The 16971-nt window shown below is 43.7% G+C and overlaps 1 protein-coding gene and 1 long non-coding RNA gene across 6 annotated transcripts in view; one reads left to right on the top strand and one right to left on the bottom strand.

Annotated features, from left to right (window-relative positions):
• Positions 1-1328: 1328 nt before the first annotated feature.
• On the top strand, positions 1329-12419 carry LOC102152335. The gene is made up of 3 exons (XR_005355408.1): positions 1329-1609; positions 1969-2152; positions 12334-12419. It is a non-coding gene; the product is annotated as an uncharacterized LOC102152335 (long non-coding RNA).
• The window catches only part of DNAJC18 (DnaJ heat shock protein family (Hsp40) member C18), a 32098-nt gene continuing 19194 nt past the window's right edge, over positions 4068-16971 (bottom strand). Inside the window, exons 7-10 of one of the 5 annotated variants that reach the window (XM_038530259.1) lie at positions 16716-16825; positions 13530-13702; positions 8600-8716; positions 4068-4266 (exon numbers count right to left, since the gene is read on the bottom strand). In XM_038530259.1, the coding sequence (XP_038386187.1) occupies positions 4217-4266; positions 8600-8716; positions 13530-13702; positions 16716-16825 (450 nt within the window). In that variant the 3' untranslated portion in view covers positions 4068-4216. Of the gene's footprint in view, positions 4267-4843; positions 8717-11555; positions 11707-13350; positions 13444-13529; positions 13703-16715; positions 16826-16971 lie in introns of those variants that run through there. The other 4 variants (XM_038530258.1, XR_005355406.1, XR_005355407.1 and 1 more) reach the window with 4 other exon arrangements.

Consider the following 16971-nt stretch of genomic DNA (forward strand, 5'->3'; position numbering starts at 1 on the left):
AACACTTGGACCCTCAACCGACTGTGCCACCCAGGGCCCCAAGAGAGCAAGGCTATTTCTGTTTACCAATCATAAAGGGCCTATAGGAGTACAGTCCAGTAAAATTTATGTAATGGAAATAGTCTATATCTGCACTGTCCAGTATTGCAGCCACTAGCCACATTTAGCTAGTTGTTCAGCACTTGAAACATCGCTTGTGTGACTTGAGGAATTGTTTTAAATTTTAAAGATTTTTAATTAGTTAACATTAAAAAATTTTTTTAAAGTCATGAGAACACAGAGAGGCAGAAACATAAGCAGAGGGAGAAGCAGGCTCCATGCAGGGAGCCTGTTGTAGGACTCGATCCCGGGACTCCAGGATCACACCCTGAGCCAAAGGCCGACATTTAGCTGCTGAGCCACCCAGGCATCCCTAAAATTAAAATTTCTTTTTTTTTTTAATTTTTTATTTATTTATGATAGTCACAGAGAGAGAGAGAGAGAGAGGCAGAGACACAGGCAGAGGGAGAAGCAGGCTCCATGCACCGGGAGCCCGACGTGGGATTCGATCCCGGGTCTCCAGGATCGCGCCCTGAGCCAAAGGCAGGCGCTAAACCACTGCGCCACCCAGGGATCCCTAAAATTAAAATTTCTTAAAGATTTTTTATTTAATCATTTGAGAGAGAGAGCACAGTGGGAAAGGCAGAGGGAGAGGGAGAAGCAGACTATCCCAGGACCCAGAGATCACGACCTGAATCATAGGCAGATGCTCAACCATCTGAGCCACCCAGGTGCCCCTAAAATTAAAATTTAAATAGCCATAGTAATTAGTGGTACTGTGTTGGACAGCATGAGCCTAGAAGGTGCTGTGTTGCTTGTGTGCCTCAGCATAGAGCTGCCTTGAAATTTTGTCTATCAAATAGGAGTATTCATCTGAATCAGTCTGGACAAAACTGGACATTCCTATGGGGCAGATCACTGGATTTCCCCCTTGACCTGTGTCCTCTCTGTTAAGTCTTTCATGCAGTGCTACTTGGATGTCCCTTGCCATTCATGTTCACCTCCGGAAGCTGGAATAGACTGCCCTCCAGGGCAAAACTCTGGAATGTAGTAGTTTCCACCAGCCAGTTCCCTGGGGATAGGAGATTATGAGCAAGGGAGAACCTTTGGTCTGCATCCTGCATACCAGCATGGACATGAAGGATGGTCACCCTGGTTGGGGACTGCCACAGACTCCCACTCTTTATGTCAGCAAATACTACAGGCTCCTGGCCTCAGTCAGGGCTCAGTGAGGGTCAGCATAACATGACATCACAAACAGCTCTGTGATCCTGACCGGGGAAGTGTTGCCTTTCTGCACAGGGTTGTCATTCTGATTGATGTTCCCATTCTCTACTGCTGTATAATGATCCACCCAAAATTTACAGCTTAAAAAAAAATCATTTTGCTCAGGAATCTGCAATTTGGGCAGAGTTCAGTAGTAAAAGCTCATCTCTGCTCCATATTGTTTCATCTGGGATTTTTGGTGGGGAGGAGGAGAGGAGAGGTGCTGAGGCTAGAAATTCTACTTCCAAGATGGCTCACTTACATAACTGGCAAGCTGGGAGCTCATTTGAGGCTGAGAACCAAGGTTCTTATTCCTCTCCATGGGCTGTTTGGATTTTCTTTTTTTTTTTTTTTCTTTTTTTTATTTATGATAGTCACAGAGAGAGAGAGAGAGAGGCAGATATACAGGCAGAGGGAGAAGCAGGCCCCATGCACCGGGAGCCCGACATGGGACTCGATCCCGGGTCTCCAGGATTGCGTCCTGGGCCAAAGGCAGGCGCCAAACCGCTGCGCCACCCAGGGATCCCCTGGATTTTCTTATAACGTGGTGATTAGGCTTAAGAGAAAACATCCGAAGTGATGGGAAATGGAAGATGGCCATTTTCTTAAGGTTTGGGCCTAAACACTGGCACAGTGTAATTTCTTCTATATTCTACTTGTTAGGGAGCCTCGGAGTTCAGATTCAAGACGGAACACCTGTTGGAAGTAGTTTCAAAGAATTTGGGCTGCACTTCCAGTGGAAGTCCTGGCAGATGACGTCATTTCCTCAAGGTTCAGCTCAGATAAAACCAGAATGAAACTTAGTCTAGTGGGGTTTCATCAAATAAATACCCACTTACATCCCAAAGTAAGCCATTGTTTAAATAACATTATAGCTGTGACAGGTGCTAAGAAAGAGAGGAATGGTGGGTTTTTGTTTTTTTAAATAGGCTTCATGCCCAACATGGGGTTGAATAGATGACCCCGTGATTAAGAGCCACATTCTCTACAAGCCAGCTAGATGCCCTAGAATGAGAGTATTTTAAAGGGAGATTTTGCCAAATCTGGGGTGTCGAGGAAGGCTTCTGTGAGGAAGTAGGACGTTTGTGCTGAAACCTATTAAGATTACCCAGAGGGGGGATCCCTGGGTGGCGCAGTGGTTTAGCGCCTGCCTTTGGCCCAGGGCGCGATCCTGGAGACCCGGGATCAAATCCCACGTCAGGCTCCCGGTGCATGGAGCCTGCTTCTCCCTCTGCCTGTGTCTCTGCCTCTCTCTCTCTCTGTGACTATCATAAATAAATAAAAAAAAAAAAAAAAAAAAAAAAAAAAAAAAAATAAGATTACCCAGAGGTACTTAACAAAAAAAGTAGAGGCAGGTGAGTTGGAAAGGGTTCCAGAAAAGGTCTCTGGGGCAAAAGGGGTTGGCAGAGTGTAGTCATTAAAAGGTTAGTATGGAGCAAAGAAAAGGATGTACAGTGCAAGAAGGGTCCATGGCCAGAAACTTGGTAAACCTTAAGTGTTAGGCCATGCTAAGAACTTTATGGTTTTTATTCTGGGATCAAAAGAAACCTACTCAATATTTTAGGCAAGAGGATGACATAATTTATGCTCTGAAAAGATCTCTCTGGTTGCAGTAAGGTGTACAGACTGGGGGTGGCCCTGAATAGATGCATAGAAACTACTTATACTTGAGAAGCTATTATAGTTTTGGAGCACCTGGCTGGCTCAGTCAGCAGAGCATGCAGCTCTTGGTCTCAGGGTTGTGAATCTGAGCCCATAATGGGTGTATAGATTACTTAAACTTTTTTTTTTAAGATTTTATTTATTCGTTCATGAGAGACACAGAGAGAGACAGAGACAGAGACACAGGCAGAGGGATGAGAAGCAGGCTCCATGCAGGGAGCCCAATGTGGGACTGATCCTGGGAATCCGGGATCAATCCCTGAGCCAAAGGCAAACGCTCAACTGCTGAGCCACCCAGGCGCCCCTACTTAAATAAACTTTAAAAAAAAAAAAAAAGAGTAAACTATTGCAGTTTTTTTTTAAGATTTATTTAATTGAGAGAGCCAGTGCAGGGGGGAGGGGCAGAGGGAGAGAGAGTCACAAGCAGACTCAGTGCTAAGTGCAGAGCTCTAAAACGGGCTTGATCTCACAACCCTGAGATAAAACCTGAGTGGAAGGGATCCCTGGGTGGCGCAGCGGTTTGGCGCCTGCCTTTGGCCCAGGGCACGATCCTGGAGACCCAGGATTGAATTCCACGTCGGGCTCCCGGTGCATGGAGCCTGCTTCTCCCTCTGCCTGTGTCTCTGCCCCCGCCCCTCTCTGTGACTATCATAAATTAAAAAAAAAAAAAAAAAAAAAAAACCTGAATGGAAACCAAGAGTCAGGGGCTTGACCAACTGCGTCCCCCGGGCATCCAGAAGCTATTGCAGTTTTTATCAGAAAAAGTGGCTGGTAGTTTTGGAGTCAGAAGGTCAGAGGAGATGAAGAGACTAGTTGGACTTAGGATGTTCTGGAGGTCAAAATGATAGGATTTAATGAAGGAGGGGATACGGGAAAAAGAGAGCCAGCATGTTCTTGTTGTCTGCTGCTGCAAACAAACAACCACAAAATGTCATGACTTAAAACAGTAACCATAATTGGGAGGCTGGGGTAACTATGTGATGGGCACTAAGGAGGGCCTTTGATGGGATGAGCACTGGGTGTTATACTATACGTTGGCAAATTGAATTTAAATATTAAGGAAAAACCAGTAACCATATTATCATTTGCTCATGATTCTGCAGCTTGAACAGGGCTTGGACAGATCATTTCCATCCTGCTTGTCAGCTTGGGTGGCCTATACAGCTCGGCTTGGATTTTCTGTCTGGGTTCTCAGTTCTTGCTACCAGCTCAGTTGTTTGGTTCTCCTCTGCATGGTTTCTCCATGTGCTTAGCTTATTGCTCTCAGGATGGTTGGACTTACATGGCAGCTGGCTTCCCCTAAGGGCAAAAATGGAAGCTGCTAGTTTTGCACATTCTGTTGGTTAAAGATCAAAGGCCAGTCCAGATTAGAAAGGGGACTACACGAGGGCACAAATATTATGTGTGGCCCTTTGGGGGGATACCAAAAGAAGTCTAGCATGCAGAGTTTCCTAGCTTTCTGACTCACACTTGGATGGATGGTGATGCTATTCACAGAAATGGGAGCATCGAGTGTGGCTTCCTTTTTCTGTTGAAAAAAAAAAAAAAAGACTGCCTTCTGTAAGAAGGGTGGTTATATTTCAATTCTCTCTTCCTCAAAATTGCTTTCACTGAATCCTCATTCTGAATGAAAGTCCTCTGTTATAGCTCCCCAAGCTTTCCTCGGTTTCCCCTTTGACACTCATCCCACTGGGGAGCATTGTCTAAAGTTAGCTTCCATCTCAGACATGAGCTGCAGGAGTCTGGGTCTCACTTGTTCCCCATCCCCCAGCCCAAAACTCAGCCCACCTGACGCACAGTACATTCTCCATCTTTGATGAACTGAATCTCATCTCCATCTTTTCCCAAATGAAAAGTATTATTTTGAACCATGTACTCTATGTTTAAAGTCTTTTATTCATTTATTTATTTTTAGTAATCTCTACATCCACCGTGGGGCTCGAGCTCATGACCGTGAGATCTAAAGTCGCATGTTCTGACTGTGTTGTTCTCAGTCAGGTGCCCCCATGTACTGTTTATTTAAACCAAGACTTTCCTAAACAGGGGTCACTGAGAACAAAGCCATTAGGGAACTGGGATAACACCAGATTTTTGGGTGCTAAGTAGTTTAGCTCCGTATGTTGGCTATAATATGCTGCAAATGCTGTTACCTGATAGAAAAGAAATATAGAATTGGTGATGCCACCAGTTATCTACTCTAAACACCAACGGTTCCAGTGATGGATGCGGGAAGACTAGAACAGAGGAGAGACACTGGGCCTTCTCTAGTCCTAAGTGGCTCCAAGGGAGTGAGGCTGTATGTGGTCCCCAAGGATGACATGAGCAAGGGTAAAAGAACAAAGGAAAAATATAGACCCATTCTTTTTATATAAAATCGTTTGATTTCTTTCTCTGTTAAAATACACTCAATCCAGATGCAGTAGATCAGGATGACCAGGGTTTTCAGGATTCATATTCCACCAGGAGCTGATTCCACCTGTGTCAAACCCGGCTCTGGTCACAGAACATTCACATCTTTAGTTCCAAATACTGAGTGTGATGCAAATGATGTAATCAATATCAAACACATGGATATATAGTTACTTGGAGGTCACTGCACGAGCTATCAACAATGCAGGCTCAAAAAATATGATGTAGAGTAACTTGGCCCTTTCCAAAAATAAATATATTAGAACACTAAGCTTATACCATAAATGAGTCCAAAATAAATACTAATTAAGAGCTAGCTTCTATGAGGAAAAGAGCAGAGACAATGAACTAGCAAGTGTGGCCAGTTGTAACAGAAAACTTCTGGAATCCCAACAGTGCCTCCTCACAAAGCCAGTCCTGAGCGTGAGGATGAAAATGAGAACAACACAAGGCTTGGTCAGGCTGCTGGATCCTGTGTTCTATTGGGGTTTGGAGTTCGGTGTAATTTCTAATAGTTTCCAACAGGAAGCACAGCAATGGCATTTTCTTACTGGTTACCATCCCAAGTTCTGAGACCTGGAGATGATCAAGGAAGTTCAGAAGTTTTCTGGTTTGAACAGATGAACGCCAGGGTTGCTAATGGATTTCTTGAAGCTGTAGTGTCCTGTGTGGGAAGGGTTTTCACCCTCCCCTCCTCACTGCTGACCAAGCAGTGCAGAGAGTGCTTTTATCCTGATGAATGGGAGCTTCACCTTCTGCTTGAGCGGCTAGCCCTGCCTCTTAGCCCTACTCCCATCTCATACATCTCATTCTGCATTAATACTCACAGAAATGTATAGAGCTACATGGTGAAACAGCAAGAAAAAGCCAAAAGAGTTTATACATAATCAGGAAACCTTCCAAAAGATGTAGACAAGAGGAAGACGCTTATGTTACCACCATACAAACAACCCATCTAAAATAGAACCCAGGAAATTATAGTTTAGCCATATTTCAGACAGTACCAAATAGATTTAAACTATTCTTCAACAAAGGGAAATACCATCCTATTGGGGAAAGCTAGATGTGTTATAGTCTCTTAGGTAATAAACACAACAGTATCATCAGTGCTATGAAAACAGATAGAGACCTGACATTTAATGGACTTAGTTTTACCTCTATTTAGTATCATCACAGATAACTCATCTCTGCTATGAAATCCATGTCAAGTCAATTTAACTATGGCTCATTCTTTTCTAGCAGGGTTGGAGTTGGGTAGAGGAGAGCTTTGATTTTTGGGTGTATAGGGAAACTTTCCATAAGCCTGTTTGGCTCACAGGCAAATTTTATAATGTAAATTCCCTCAGTTACTCAGAAAGGATCAAGGAAGTCCCCCAAACCAGGAAGACAGACCTAGTTCAGCAGAAAAATCTGGCTATTTCTGGAGCTGCCCTCTCCTCACAGCTGAGCAATTGTCCCCTACCAGCCACCAAGATCCACTCTTTACCTCCCATCACCTGACCCTGGGGAATATCCATGTTGAACCATGCCAGACATGTCTGCTGAATTCATGGCTATGCATCTGAAAGGAAAAACTCTACTTTAGAAATCAGTCTTGACATAGGAACTTTTCTTCCATCCTGAAGGAAACATGGAGTGTAGACTACAGTCACCTATTGATCTTCCAGGTTCTGATTCATGCCTATCTAGGTAGCTCAATTCTGATAGTTCACCTGGACAAGAGAGCCCAGGACCGTGGGGCCTAGACAGTAACTTACCTCTTCCTTGTCACCAGTGGGAATGGCTAGCTGCCTTTGAGGGACGTCTTGCTTTGTATACAGGATTGTTACAGAGAGGGTCTTGCTTCCTCAAGACCAGGGAGGAAGGTGTCTGCAGTGAATGCAGGACTGCCATTAAAAAGGGATTCAGAGTCATGGGGCCAGGAGGGACCAGGGCTTCCTTGGGAAATGCCTTATCAATCTGGCTAGAACCACCAGAAAAATAGGAATGACCGCACAGTTTCTACCTGATGATCAGCCTACCACCTAGCTTTGCCACTACCAATTGTATAACTGTATCATCCTCTCTGAGCCAATGTTCTCCTCCATTAAACAAACAAACAAACAAACAAACAAACAAAAAACACATCTTCACACATCACAAATTCACTGAGTTGTGAGGAGGCTAAAGTAAAAAAAAAAATTGTGAGAGTTCCTGCTTCATACTAGGTACTCAATAAATGTTGACTACATGAAAAAGCATCTCATATCACAAGCTATGGGGCACTGGGTTAAACAACTGACCTCCAAAGCCATGCAAAGAGGGTCTTTCCCCTCCAGCTCTAGGCTTGAGCAAATAGCCTAGTTGGCTGGCAAGGCCTGCTCTTAGGTCTCACCACTGTACTTCTATGGGGTGGAGGGACTCTGGTCAAGTGCAGTCCTACAAGAGGAAATGACAAAAAAACCCACCCATATTCTCCAGGTTCTGTGATGGACAGGGGGACCTGCACCAAGTTGAGACTCAGTCTTGCATTTTACTTTCATCCCCTGGTCCCTGCTTTCTGCTGCTGGGCTGACCACAGAACTGTTTCTTTCACCCAGTGGCTTTTACTTTCTGGACCCTCTACAAGAGAGAGGGTCAAGGAAGTAAAAGAAACTCAAATCAGGCAGACTGCTAATGCTACTAACTCTGAAGAGAGACAGGCAAATGGAAAACTATTGACTGTAATAGTTTACATCTCTCTACATTCCCCTTAGAAAATGCAAAGTTGGGTGGGCACATGTTTCAAGGGCTGAATGCTGGGGGCCTTGATGACTCACAGGAAGGGGGAGGTCTCATCCTTGTTGTACACTATAAACAACTAATATCAAGCTGCTCTGGCTATGCTTAGTAATGACTGGGTATCAAGACTCAAGAAGGGAAGGAGGAAGAAAATGTAGATCTGCTCTGGGATGCACTACAGTCCTAGAGGCAGGGTGGGCATGGAGCAGTAGGGCTGCATCGAACGCTCTGCCTTTAATTCAATTTAGATGAACTGTTCGTGGCCCCTGGAGCCAATCCCCAGGAAGGAATCTGTGATGACAAGTCTGGCTCCATGCTCAAGCGCCTTCAACTCTGCCCACCAAAGTTAGCAAGTTGTAAAATGTTCATTTCCTAATTTTGTATTATAAAATGGAATTAGGAACATAAATAGTAACAATAGCAAAACCCCAACCCTATATAGGACTATCATCCTCTCAGCCACCTTTGCGCAGGCCAATAAGTTTGGAGAGTTTTTCACAGTTTTCAAGTTTCAGTGACTCTGCCTTCTGTTTCAATCGTTCATCTCTGTACAATCCTGCCAAATTTGTCAACTCCGACTCTGAAAGATAAAGAGGTAACCAATTCATCAAGAGGGTTGAGCTCCTTTGTTTTGTTTCAATATTTCTGGACTCAAAGCTCCTTTTACCTTAATGCTTTTTCTTTTAATTACATTTAAGAAACGCTTACTTATTTATTTGAGAAATGTGAATCTGGCCGATACTCTACACCAGGTGCTGCGGATTAAAGGCCACCTGTGATCTTGGAGTCTTACAGTATCCGTGCTCTATTATAAAAGCCCTGGACTTAGTTCTTATCAATAGAACATTTGGCACCAGACTTAGGAAATGTGCACGTGTGCAGTAAGAGGAGACTCCGTTTCATGGCTTTCCTACGAATGGTATTCAGATGGCAGTTGGGAGAGAATGGAGTCCAGTCGCCTGTTCCTGTCATCTGAAACAAAGACAGCTGCTTCAGTCTGTCCCCTGCATTGCTGGATCATAACTCATACATGCTAACTGACACAGAGCCTCCCTCCAGTAGGTATGCCTTCTATAGAAGGCCAGGCTGCCGGTAGCTCGCTTCATTCCCTCACCACATGTGGGGTCCCTAACTCAAAGGCCAAAGGCAGCTGGGATCTTTTAAAAGTGAAATCATCTGGATCCGGTGACCTTTGTCTCCTTGACTAAATGAATTTCATTTTCTCTTCATGGTGGAGAAGGTCATTCTATTTTTAACCAGAATATAATCTCCACTGTCTTTCCCAACTCCACAGTGGTTTGGCTGCCTCTGTTTTTCATTCTTTTGTCAAGTTCCAGAGACATTCTTAGGAAGGAAAGCCTGAAAAGCAACCCCAGAGTGTTGTGTATTAACAGGATGGCATGCTTGGATGGGCCGTGTGGCTTCTGAAAGCCTCCGACAGCAGGCAGCTACTCAGTGTTTAAGGGACCATACTTGTGAAAATGCTATTTTAATCATTTTGAAATATGTCTATCCATTCTTAATCATCCTGCCAACAGATTTTGTTTTTCTTGCTGGAACGAGAGGCACCTGTCTGATTAATCAGCAAACTGACTCGAAACAGGAATTAATACTCAGCCACGGGCAGAACAATGGGCATGGTTTCCGAATAAGTTTCTATCAACACAAAACACTGTCTGGCATTTCTGCTCACAATGATTCTATTTACACCAAGTAAGGCCCAAAGTGCAGATTAAGTGCAGGACTCCAGGGTGAGGGGTGGCCATGCATGAAAACCCTCCCTCTACAAAGAAGGCTTGGAGCCCGGGCCCTAGCCCAGCAGTTGCCTGGCAAGCAGTGTCGTCTCTTGGGCCCCAGAACACTGCTCTCACCCGCTGGCTCGAGGGCCTGCAGTGCCTGCTAGCCAGAGCTTGCCACAGCACAATCATCCTGGTGGCCGGTGGGGCTTCCTGGAGGACCACGTGGCACGCCCAAGTGAAAGCCCTCCGCTCTGGGGGCCTGCCTGCAGCACAGACTCCATTTCTCTGGCATGTGGGAGAGCTGTTCAGGAGGCCTCTGTAAAATTAGTCTGTGCCTCCGGTCCTCTGGAGACAGTTACGCCCACACATGGAACAGATTCTGTGGCATTGCTTTTCCTTGCACTGATTTCCTTAGGTGTTTTGTGTGCTGAGCTCATCTAAATGCCTCATTACTTGAAAGCTCATTCTAGAAAAAATTAAGGGCTAGTGATTCTTACTATTTTTTTTTTTTGATTCTTACTATTTTCTACTTTGAAGTCCACTCTAACAAGCTGATGAGGAATGAGTGCACTTATGTGAATGCTTTTCTCAAAATATCACATAGCTTTTCATCAAGCTCCTTAAAACCAGGTTTCAGTGCTCCAGACTTTGAGAGCCCTGCTCCAGATCAATGACTTTGCAACAATGTCAGTGTTTCAAGGAACCATGTCTCAAGTGCCCACTACCAGGCTTGGAGAACCTTCTCTCCAGACTGCCAGTGAATGCTTTTGCCCTTCAATGAGTAAAAAGTCAACTCAATTAACATGTTACTTTTAACATATTTTAACTGTTAATATTCAGTTACTTCTAAGTAAAAAGAAGAAAAAAAAATCCTTGGAAAGGGGATCAAGAGAATAGCTTTTCTTCTTTGCAAAACGTTTCACTTGGCCAGAATGCCTGTGGACATCCACAGGCCTGTGGATAGATGGACAGTACGCTGAGCCTTCCAGGTAAACTGAGACAAATTGCTAAAGCAGCAAGTCTCAGAGCCCCTCCACAGAACACTGTACTCTTGTGGTCTGGAATACCACAACGGATCCCAACCACCCTCAGGATCCAGCTCCTTGGGACAGTACTGCATCCAGTCCAGCAAGACCACACAAGGCCTGGACTCCACTGGGAACCAGGCACTTAGTATGTGCCAGACACCATGCTAAGTATTATACGTATACCATCTCCTATAACCCATACAGCATCTCTAGAAGGAAGTACATTTTATCCCCATTTCAAAGCCTAAGCTTCTACCCACTGTGCTACCCTGCTCCGGGGCATGGAAAGAAGTGCTCCTCTGCCAGGCAGGACCAGGATCTCAGCTCAGCTCTGCCAGGCTGGGAGGCAGATCCTGCCTGTTACTTTTGTTCATCCCAGCCTAGTGGCCTGGCCACTTCATCTGGCATTGGGTTTATTATCTAGATGCAGCTGTGAAGGAGTAAACAGGGCAATCAGTGTTCATAGTAAGGGATTACTCATAGGCGTTCACTCATATTAAGCATTCTAAGGGAAAACAGAAAAGAAATGAACAAAAGATTAAAAAGACAATGGCTAACTTTGCTAAGAACAGTTTCCATTCGGTATTTTGCCAAGAGTGAACTTTGTTCTCAAGTGGATTTATTTTTACAACCTCCAAGTGCTATATTTAACCTTGTTGGCTGCATTTGTTGCTGGATCCGGAGGGCAGATGCTGCTCATTCTGAAGTGGCATTTGGGTCGTGTAAAGTCTGGACGGCCACCATCCTTCAATGCCAGAAATAGACTTTTAAGCGGTGTGTGCTGATAACCCCCTCTTTGGAACCTGTGGGTACATTCATCATCCTTACCCACTGGATTTTTATTTATACCTAGAGAGTACCAAAGCCCTGAAACTAGGTTTCATGAGATCAGGAGAGAAGCCTAAAAGCCATTTTAGAGGTGAACTGTTTGCATAGTTGCAGCTGGGGAGTATATGTGGGTGGGTGGGTGGGTGTTTGAAGAATGTGAAATGCAGATTTTCATCCAGTGCTTGCAGAAAGCAACAAATTCAAAACCCTCCCAGGGTTGAATACAATGAGGACTTTTAGGACACACACTGTGGCCTATACCTGGTTTAGATCCATGGATAAAATGCCTTTCTGTCAAAAGCCTCATCGTGCTCCAAATTCTTTCCTGATTTTTGAAACTTGCAACAATTTAACATAAGGTAGGGTATTTCCTGATCTCAGTTTTTTCAATATTTATCAATAAATTTTAAAAAGCAACTTCCTCCTGCTTACTTTCCCCTTATATCTTAGAGTCTTTGCCCATCAAGCTCCTAATGTGCCTGAGAGTGGAGGTGGACTGTGCCTTATAGGAGAGGGCAGGGACAAGGTCCCTAAGGGTTAGGGTAAGGACATTAACCCTGCCCTGTGATTCTTAATCCATGAATATTTTTATTATTTTCCAGGCCTGAGAATCCTCTCTTCAAAAGCTATTCGTTGAGCACCTGTTCTAAAGCAAGGACTGTGCCAGGGGCCGTGACATGAGATTGGTAAGATATGGCTCTTATCTTCAGAGAGCCCACAGTCCAGCAGGGAGACTGACACGTACCTACAGAGCACCAACACGGAGAGCAGTACTGTGTTGGCAGGATGAACACAGTGTTTTAAGAACACGTAGGAAGGAGAGATTAACTTGGGGGTGGGGTTGGGATGCATGATGGGTCAGCAAGGGCTTAGCAGCACTGTGACTGAAGAGCTAATTTTATCAGGCACTGTTAGACATTTAATAATGTCCAGTAATACCATTTTAAAAATGAGTCAGTTTGCTTTTTAAGTATCAGAACCAAGTTTTATAAGATACATTATTAAGGGTGTGTGGTGGGGTGGTGCATAGGTGTGCATGTGCATGTGTGTGTATGTGTGTGTGGAATCCAAATGGGATGAAAAGTGAATCTTCTGGCTGCTACCAGCGCTCCGCACTGACACTCAGCTGGAGTTGTAAGCCAGCTGGCAGACACAGACACTCCCAATGTCTCCAGAGAGAGAACAGAGTGGAATGCCTGCTGTAACCCATCCTTACTGAAGGGGCAGACCGAGTAGGGTCACTTGTGATCTAGCTGGTCCCAGCTGGCTAGAGCTGGCTTTTGGCCTGGCTCAAAAAAATGAGGCTGGATCAATCAGATTTTCCTATAGGGAATGTGGAATTAGGAAACTGGACCAATCCAGCTAGCACTAGATTACACAGGAGGCTTGTGAGGTAGAAAGGGGCCAATAACTAGAGGGGTTGCAGAAGCTAGGAGAGAGACAAAGAGGGTAGCAACCAAAACCAAGCAGGGCAAAACCAGGTTATAAAGAAGAAAACTCAAAGAAGCAAAGGCAGGCAGTTGGCAGAGAGGAGAGAGGGGCAGATGGGCAGAGAGAAGTAGAGACAGATAGGCAACTAGTACTGCCTGCCTAAATTCCTAAGGTTTCCAAATTCTCACCACATGTATCCTGTCGATTAACTTCACTTTTTTTGTAGTGTCCTGAATGGGCCTCTGTCCTGTTTCTGTTCACATAAACATGTGCCACTCAAACTAGGAAAGAGGAGGGATAGGGAAGCTGGGAATGCCTCAGTTTGGAAGCATGACTACCAGTTAAAGTCCCTTTCACAACATCTTACTTTGTTGTTTCTCCTTCCAACAACTTGTCTGGACATAATCAATGTAATCCTTCTCTATCGTCTTCTCCAGGTCACGGAGAGATGCTCCTCTGTAGGCCTTCTCAAAGTTTTTATCCACAAAATAAGGCACCTGCAGGTTCTGTGTTTCTCTAGAGATGGTGTAGCCCAAGGTCCTGAGACAAGGAGAGAAAGGCTCAGGTAAGCTGGTTATATTTGGCAATCTCACTCTAAGCGCTGGCTGCACAGATATCATGACCATAATCACCTCATCAGAGGGCAGATGCAAGTACCACTGTCTAATACACCGACCATTTATTATTTCCCCAGCAAAGTAGTAACTGTAATGTCATCATTATGTGAGCATATTCATATTGTGACTTCAGCCTCAATATAGTTCATTTATTCTCTTCAGGGATTTGCCTCTCTTATATTGCTTTCTGTGCTAAAATCTGAATGCTGAATGCTTAAAAAAATATTGTACATCATGGAGGACCTAGCATGGTACCTGGCACAGAACAGGTTATTGGTAAATGTTGAATGAATACACTGATTATTACACTAACTATTCACCAATAACCAGATAACTTACACCAACCTAGTATCAGTTTTTAGGACCGGAGAGAAAATACTTCACACACAGCTGCTAAGTGAGAACTGCAAAAAGACAAAAGACTTCAGTGATGCTTCGGTACTCTCTGTGGGTCTAATATATCCAATGGTATATGGCACTCAGAAACATCAGTAGGTCTGGGTAAACTAAATCCTAACTATAAGGAAATACAGAAGGAAACTCAAATTCAAGTTAAAACAATGTGATAGCAATGTGCATAATCCAGGCTAGTTTTATTCAAGCAAGACAAGTTCCGCCTCAACTGAGTTATATTTTGACCTTTTCCTAGCATTTTCCTTTGATCTCTCTACTTAAAAGCATCTTACTAGATGTCTCAGGGTTCAGGCCTAGACTGCTCCCATCTCCGTCTGGGAAGGTGTTAGCAGGGCAAGTTCCTCTCTGTCCCACTGGCTGGGCAAGAAAGGAGATAGAAGTAGCAAATGGAGAAACATGGGTGGTCGGGAAATAGCGGGAATCAGGCCAGAGTGACCTGATAGTAATAACCCTTGAGACTCAGCTTTCCTTTCTGTAAAATGAAGATACTGATCTAGAATACAGTCTTTAGTCTATAGTCTATAGTCTATAGACTCTTCCTCTTATCTACTGCCCCATGGGTTCCTCATTTTGTTAAGGTTTTTTTTTTTTAAGATTTTATTTTTAAGTAACCTCTACACTCAATGTGGGGCTTGAATTCACAACCCCGAGATTAAGAGGTGCACTCTCTACTGACTGAGCCAGGTCCCCCCATCTTGTCAGGTTTTTGTCTGCTAAACCATAATGGGTAACGACTCATTTCTTATCTAACTTAAAATAATTAATCCAGTGGGGTGCCTGGGTAGTTCAGTCAGTTTAAGCGTCTGGCACTTAATTTCAGCTCAGGTCTTGAACTCACGACCTGAGTTCAAGCTCCATGTTGGGCTCCATGCTAGATGTGGAACATACTTTAAAAACAATAATAATAATAATAATAATAATAATAATAATAATAATCCAGTAAAGGGGCAGCCTGGGTGGCTCAGCGGTTTAGCGCCGCCTTCGGCTCAGGCTGTGATCCTGGAGACCTGGGATTGAGTCCCACGTCGGGCTCCCTGCATGGAGCCTGCTTCTCCCTCTGCCTGTGTCTCTGCCTCTCTCTCTCTGTGTGTCTCTCATGAATAAATAAATAAAATCGTTAAAAAAATAATAATAATCCAGTAATCCTTAGACTATGAACCAGAGTTATTTAAAGATCTTTTTATTTTTTAAAAAGATTTTACTCATTTATTTGAGAGAGAGAGAGAGAGCACAAGCAGGAGAGGGAGAGAGGCAGAGGGAGAAGCAGACTACTCACTGAGCAGGAAGCCCAACCCAGGACTTGATCCCAGGACCCTGGGATCATAACCTGAGCCAAAGGCAGACACTTAACCAACTGAGCCACCCAGGCGCCCTTGGAGAGCTTTTTAAAACTCAGATTGCTAGTTCTCATCCTGAGAGTTTCTGATTCAGTATGTATGGAGTGAGGCTTACGAGTTCACATTTCTAACATGTTATCAGTTAATGATGATGCTGGTCTGGGGACCAAACTTTGAAGACTGAATTTTTTTTTTTTAATTTTTATTTATTTATGATAGTCACAGAGAGAGAGAGAGGCAGAGACATAAGCAGAGGGAGAAGCAGGCTCCATGCACCGGGAGCCCGATGTGGGACTCGATCCCGGGTCTCCAGGATCGCGCCCTGGGCCAAAGGCAGGCGCTAAACTGCTGCGCCACCCAGGGTTCCCCTGAAGACTGAATTAATTGAAATAATTAATTGAATAAATAAAGAAATTCCTATCAGAGTTCATTATTTGCATGCAAAGCAAACATTACAATGAATTTCTATATTTTTCAGGAAAAGCAAAGAAATGTGATACTATGGTTTGACCATGTAGTCTCATCATGAATAAATGTACCATTCTTGCAATTATTTAAATTGAAAATAATCGGGATCCCTGGGTGACTCAGCGGTTTGGTGCCTGCCTTCAGCCCAGGGTGTGATCCTGGAGTCCCGGGATCAAGTCCCACATTGGGCTCCGGGCATGGAGCCTGCTTCTCCCTCTGCCTGTGTCTCTGCCTCTCTCTCTCTCTCTCTCTCTATCATGAATAAAAATAAATAAATAAATAAATAAATAAATAAATAAATAAATAAATAAATAAAATATTAAATTTAAAATAATCACTAGATTTCAGATACTATGTTCCCAATCCAGAGGGGTCCAGCGATCTAGTCACAAGCTTAATAGGGTCCATTCTAATGCTAACCTGATGTGATAAGGATTTAATCTGAAATTGGAGTTAGTCTATTAATTCTTCAGAAACCAGTTGCTGCTGTTCTGCAGCTGATCAGATGATGTCGCTGTGGAACAAAATAATCCATGTCCTGAGCACACAGGAAACTGCCTACATTATTTTTACACTATCACTATCCAGCTGTTCCTTTAAACAAAATATCAAGGTTTTCTACAAAGATAAAATGAAATGTTAGCAGTCCCAGCAAAATGTTCAAGTATTTCACCCTCCAAACTGTCATTAAGAAACACTTAGAAATATTTGACTTACGATTTATAGAATAGACTATATGGGGGATTAGCAGCTAGCAGCTGAGTAATGACAGATATAATCACAATCACAAGAACAGGAAGTAACTGAATAAATGCAGAATATGTAGTCTGAAAAAGAAAAAAATATTTGGTTTAAGTGTTCATCATCAATAGAAAGCTTACAGAAAATAGGATACTTTTCCCAAAGAAAATAGAAATTCCTGCAATGTACTACACAAAGTCTACGGCTTTTCTAGGAATGCTGTCTCTCTGCT

The sequence above is a fragment of the Canis lupus genome, chromosome 2 (genome assembly GCF_011100685.1).
Source record: "Canis lupus familiaris isolate Mischka breed German Shepherd chromosome 2, alternate assembly UU_Cfam_GSD_1.0, whole genome shotgun sequence".
NCBI classification, from domain to species: Eukaryota; Metazoa; Chordata; class Mammalia; order Carnivora; family Canidae; genus Canis; species Canis lupus.